The 6,153-nt window shown below is 38.6% G+C and overlaps 2 protein-coding genes and 1 pseudogene across 4 annotated transcripts in view; all 3 read right to left on the bottom strand.

Moving 5' to 3' along the window:
• Positions 1-6,153, bottom strand: part of LOC125248716 — a 551,526-nt pseudogene that overhangs the window by 90,501 nt on the left and 454,872 nt on the right.
• LOC125248639 (gastrula zinc finger protein XlCGF52.1-like) overlaps positions 1-6,153 on the bottom strand; it is a 221,620-nt gene that overhangs the window by 160,732 nt on the left and 54,735 nt on the right. The gene's annotated exons all lie outside the window — the stretch shown is intronic.
• Positions 5,092-5,730, bottom strand: LOC125248709 (zinc finger protein 891-like). Its single transcript, XM_048160829.1, has one exon. It carries the CDS (start codon positions 5,711-5,713, stop codon positions 5,207-5,209), a length of 507 nt encoding a protein of 168 aa, XP_048016786.1. The 5' UTR covers positions 5,714-5,730; the 3' UTR covers positions 5,092-5,206.

Below are 6,153 nucleotides of genomic sequence, written 5' to 3'. Positions count from 1 at the left end.
ATCATATATACATTAGCTGCCAAGGACAAAAGAAGGGGGGAAAAATCATTTTAAAAAATAATAATATTACATAAATTTTAGTGCTTTCAGAGCATTATGTGTTTTCAGTGCTTTTTTGTTTTTGGTTTGTTCCAAAAGATTTACATATTTTGGTTTACACTGAGTCTACTTCTTCTTATGTATATGGTATTTTCCTAATAAAATAAACAAATGTATAATATATAGTTCTTTACAATTCAAATTGTCATTCTCTGTATAAAAAAGTACATCAAATACACACATTTCTATCATACACTCAAGTATTAATATCTTTCCAAAATAATCTTGCATAAATACAGTGAAAAAACAGATGTAAAATAGTTTATTTTTCTTGTCCACAAAATTCACAGGTACAGGAAATCTTTCAGAAACATGCTTAGCAGGATAAATTCTATGACTTATTTTGTAAGACACTTCCCTAATTTTGTTATTGAGACAGAACTTATTTGAAAGTTTCCATGCTTTAACCCAAGAGATATTACCAAATAAAGAAGACCAAAAAAATCTTGCAGCAGGAAAATAACAAAGAGCATTTCTTATAACCTTGTTGCTACACTGTTGTTTTAGAACATCAACATTATCAATGAAAATATTCTGACAATGATTATCCATGTTGATTTCCACTGAACAAGAGTTTTTTAAAAGTAATGTCATACCCTTTAGAATCGCATTAAGAACAATAGCAAACTCTCTTGGTTTAACTGTAAATTGGATTTTTTTTAAAGAAATTCAGTATATGACAACCCATGGAAATTAACCAACTAACATAATACCTTCATTGAACCAAGTATGATAGAATAATGATTTGTTTTAGAATAGTATTCCTTTGTTATTCCATATGAAATAGTTATGGGGTGAAAAATTGTGCTTATATACCAATTTCCATGCTAGCAAGGCTTGTCTGAAAACCGAATTTTGTCAACAGAAAAATTACATTTCAACAAAAAGTCTATGCCTCCAATATATATAATTAGGAAATATGTTCCAAGGATTTTCTCTATTCTTCATAAACTCTATCAACCATTTAATTTGGAAAGTAAAAAAGTATCTTATCTAAATCTTTAATAATCTTAGGAGACACATCTAGTGATAAAGACATATACACAGATCTAGATATACCTTCCGCCATTGACAATGATACCCTCCCAAATATTGATATATCCCTCATTAACCACAAATTAAATTTCTGTTTGTTTTTCATTTTTAAAGATTATTAAAGCTAGATATGTTAATTGGTGTTCAACTGGAATGTTTTTTTTTAATTATTATTATATAAATGACATTTATAGAATTTATATTTTTTAACCAGAAACGCTCATCTTGAACTAGCTCTCTTCTTCTTCTCTATTAGAATTCTGGCAGTGTAGACACTGCTAAGTGTATTACTGCCCTCCACAGGTCAAACAAATTTTTATATGCAATATGCTAGTATATAACAATTTAGTTCAAACTTTGACCTGTGGAGGGCAGTAATACACTTAGCAGTGTCTACACTGCCGGAATTCTAATAGAGGAGAAGAAGAAGAGAGCTAGTTCAAGATGAGCATTTATGGTTAAAATGTATATAATTTTCAATTTTTTTCAGAAAATGAGCGATGGTTTCTCTAGATAAGACCCTTATTTCTCATCTGGGATCGTGTAGAACAATTTGAAGCTGCACTGAAACTGTAATTTTGACCTTCAAACGTTTGGTGCCCATTGAAGTCTACTATATGGAAAAAATCCTGGAATGTTTTCATCAAAAACTTTAATTTCTTTTCGACTGAAGAAAGAAAGACATGGACATCTTGGATGACATGGGGGTGAGTAAATTATCAGGAAAAGATTTAGAAGTGGACTAATCCTTTAACTAATTACACCTTTACTGGTAACACTTTACATTAAGGTAAGCCGTTGTAAGAGATTTAAAAAGGTGTTTGTTAATGACTAATAACTCATTTACAAATACATTATGAAACGTTGATAAGCAGTTATAACTGTATGAATATCTTTAACAAAATATCCCAAATAGTGAGCCATTTTTAACTCGCATATTATAAATGCTTAATAAATGTATTTATTTACACATATTTTACTCAGAACCAGATTTCTGGTTATTTCATGATGCAGCAAAATATTGTTATGGTGGGACTGAAGGGTGATTTATTTATTCTTAATAATATCTCATGACACTTTTCTCACTGTTGCTCATCAGACTTTACCTATGATACTCTGCAATGTGGCCATGATGCCTATTCAGAGGAATGTATAAAAACTGATTTCATGTTATTAAAATGAGATGATCAACCTTTTTTGAAAAAACAAACAACCAAAAAAACAAAAAAACAAACACATGAGCACAACCATAACTTGGTGAGATATTAGTAATAAAAATGTGATTACATTATTAGTTACCTGTGAACCCTAATGAAGGGTGAACCATTTATTTATGAGTTATAAATATTAGTAACTTATAAAAGTGAACCTTAATGTAAAGTGAAGTCATGTGGACAATTTATTCATGATTTAACATATATATATATATATATATATATATATATATATATATATATATATATATATATATATATATATATAAAAACTGTCACAGATCCCTTGTTCCCCGGACTCCATTTCCCATGATCCTCCTGTTCTCCACACCTGCACTCACTTCCCTCGTCTTCTCCTCCTCATCACGGATTGCCTGCACCTGTTCCTGATTGTCAGCACACCCTTTATATTGGACTCACTCCCTTCACTCCTTGTCCGTTCTTAATGTTGTATTATGCGTGTATGTGGCTTATCTCCTTCTTTGTTATTAAAAACCCATCAGTGTGGATCTCTGTGTACGCCTCATCTCTCCAGCATACACCAAACGTAACAGAAGAACGGACCCAAAACCGCCGGAAATCCACATAGAGGATGGGTTTATTCCTTGTTCCCATTCCTTCAAAGGATCCTGGACGCCAGCCAAGAGTGACCATAGAAGATCGGCTCTGGATGGCCAGGCAGGATGGCCGCCCACTGGAGAAATACGTCGAGGAATTTGCTGAGCTGTCTTCTCAGGTGAGCTGGCCCGATGCTGTTTTAAATTCCTGTTTTCTGAGGGGTTTGGACGAGAATACGATTCGCTTCTGTGAACCTGAATGCCTCTATTCCCTTGTCGAAATTATTAATCTGGTTCTATTCCTTAATGGTTCCAAATTTGAAATTGAAGAGGTTCACAGGCAATCGTATTCCCCTCGTCCATCTCCCTCAGAAACAATGGTGGCCGGGCCAGTTCACCAGCCACCAACTTCCTCCACCTATCGCTCCAGTGGGTGTGCACCAGGGATTCAGCCTAACCCTCAACCCAAGCCACCCAAGAGGAGGAAGTCTAGACGACAAAGGAAGCCTGCCTTTGCTCCTGCCTGCGCCGAACCTGCTCAAATCTCCACAAAGCCCTCTCCAGCCTCCTCTGATCCCTCTCCAGTCTCGGCCGAGCCTGCTCCAATCTCCTATGAGCCTGCTCCAGCTATCACCGAGCACACTCCAGCCTTCCAAGAGGAGGAATGGTTAATTGATTTTAGGGCTGACCCAGCAGTCCCAACCTTCACTGAGCCCGCTCCAGCCTTCTTCGAGTCAGCATCAACCTTCCCAGAATCAGCTCCAGCCTTTCATGGGTCACCAGAGAATGCTGGGTGGTTAATAGACTTTTCGACTGAGCCAGCCCTCTCTGAGCCAGTAGCTCCAGCCCTCTCCGAGCCTGCCGCTCCAGCCCTTATCAAGCCCTCTGCTCCAGCCGCCGCAGAGCCCTCTGCTCCAGCCGCCGCCGACGAGCCAGCCGCTCCAGTAGCTGCCGACGAGCCAGCATCTCCATGTTCCTTCGCCAAGCCAGTATCTCCAGTTTCAGCCGCCGAGCCAGTAGCTCCATGCTCCACCACCAAGCCTGTTCCATGCTCCGCCGCCCAGAAGCCCACTCCTGCCCACATAAACACTCCCTTCCTTAAACTCCTAAAGACTCTCCTTAACCTCCCCAAGTATTTTTTTGGGGGGGGCCTAGTACCCGTTCCTGTGCCTGTGGGTGGGGAACTCCTGGGCGGGGTTTCGGAAGCGCCAGAGCCCACCAGGGCTCCAAACACACCATGGCAGCCCAAAGCTCCAGACCCGCCATGGCAGCCCGCTGCACCTTACCCGCCATGGCTGCCCACGGCTCCTGACCCGCCATGGCTGGCCACGGCTCCAGACCCGCCATGGTTCATGGATCCGCCCTGGAGACCTCCGTTCCTGTCCGCTCCTCTCCCTGCACCTGCATGAGGTCTCCAGGGCACCCAGAGGACACGCCTACCGGGAGGGGGGGTTAATGTCACAGATCCCTTGTTCCCCGGACTCCATTTCCCATGATCCTCCTGTTCTCCACACCTGCACTCACTTCCCTCGTCTTCTCCTCCTCATCACGGATTGCCTGCACCTGTTCCTGATTGTCAGCACACCCTTTATATTGGACTCACTCCCTTCACTCCTTGTCCGTTCTTAATGTTGTATTATGCGTGTATGCGGCTTATCTCCTTCTTTGTTATTAAAAACCCATCAGTGTGGATCTCTGTGTACGCCTCATCTCTCCAGCATACACCAAACGTAACAAAGACATGATTCACATGTTTTCACTTTACATTAAGGTTCACTTTCGCAAGTTACTAATGTTTATGACTCCTGAATAAATGGTTCATCCTTTATTAGGGTTCACAGGTAACTAATGTAATTACATTTTTCATTATTAATATCTCAAGTGATTTTTGTGCTTGTATGTTTTGTTTTTTTTCACAATAAAGTTTGATAATTTCATCTTGATAAACATGAAATCAGTTTTTATACATTCCTCTGAATAGGACTCATGGCCATATTGCAGATTATCATGGTTCAGAGTAATATATGTGTGAATAAATACATTTAAGCATTTATAACATGCAAGTTAAAAATTAATCACTATTTGGCAGGTATTATGTTACCCTTTTTATTTATGCAGTTATATAACTCCTCATCAATGACTTTTAATGCATTTGTAAATTAGTTATTAACAAACATAGTCATTAACAAACACCTTTATAAACACTTTACAAAAGGAACCTTATTTGAAACTCCCATGATTTACTTCAAAATGTTGGATCTGAAGAAAACATTTTCTCACTGTGACACAGAACAATGCTTTTTAATATGAGCAACAAGATTGTGATTGGGTGAAACTCTTCCCACACTGAGTACAGTAGTACGGCTTCTCTCCAGTATGAATACGCTCATGTTTTTTCAGGTTTCCAGACACAGTAAAATTCTTGTCACAAGATGAGCACTTGTAAGGTTTTTCTCCAGTATGAATTCTTTGGTGCTGTCTCAGATGCTCAGCTGTTGTAAATCTCTTCCCGCAGTCAAAGCACATATAATCTCTGACTTCTTTATGCGATTTCTGGTGCTGTTTAAAACTGTTCAGCCATGAAAAACTCTTTCCACAGAGAGAACAAACATAAGGCCTCTCATCTAAATGAACGTTCAAGTGAGCTTTTAGATGTGATGATGAAATAAACTTTTTTCCACATTGATCACACTTGAATGGTTTTTCTCCGGTGTGAACTCTCATGTGTGTTTTAAGGTTTCCTTTTTGTGTGAAACTCTTTTCACACTGAGTGCATGTATACGGTTTCTCTCCAGTGTGAATTCTCATGTGTGTCGTAAGCAGTGTTGGGGCTAGTTACTCAAAAAAGTAATATATTACATATTACATATTACTCTCAAAAATAGTAATGCCTTACTTTACTTTATTACTCCCTGGAGAAAGTAACTAGTTATATTACTAGTTATATTACTAGTTACATTTTTTTTTCTTAATTACTCTATAATTGCCTGAGATGCATCAGATGGAGGGAGAACATACAAAGGAGGAGTGTTCTTTAGGGTCTTTATTACGCCAACAACAGACTGGCACTGTCTAGCACAAATAACTACAAACAACTGTACTTGTGCAATCAAGTACAAACAAGTATTAACTTCCTCAATGTTTAACAAACACCGTCTGGTGCAAACAATCAATTTGATTGTCAATTTATAACAAGTACAAGACAGGGACGGATTATGGGTTGTATGGGCCCCTGGGCAAAACGTTCG

Source organism: Megalobrama amblycephala, linkage group LG16 (assembly GCF_018812025.1).
Source record: "Megalobrama amblycephala isolate DHTTF-2021 linkage group LG16, ASM1881202v1, whole genome shotgun sequence".
In the NCBI taxonomy this organism is placed as follows: Eukaryota; Metazoa; Chordata; class Actinopteri; order Cypriniformes; family Xenocyprididae; genus Megalobrama; species Megalobrama amblycephala.
Note: the sequence above shows the minus strand (reverse complement) of the source record. Positions and strands in the feature narration are given on the sequence as shown.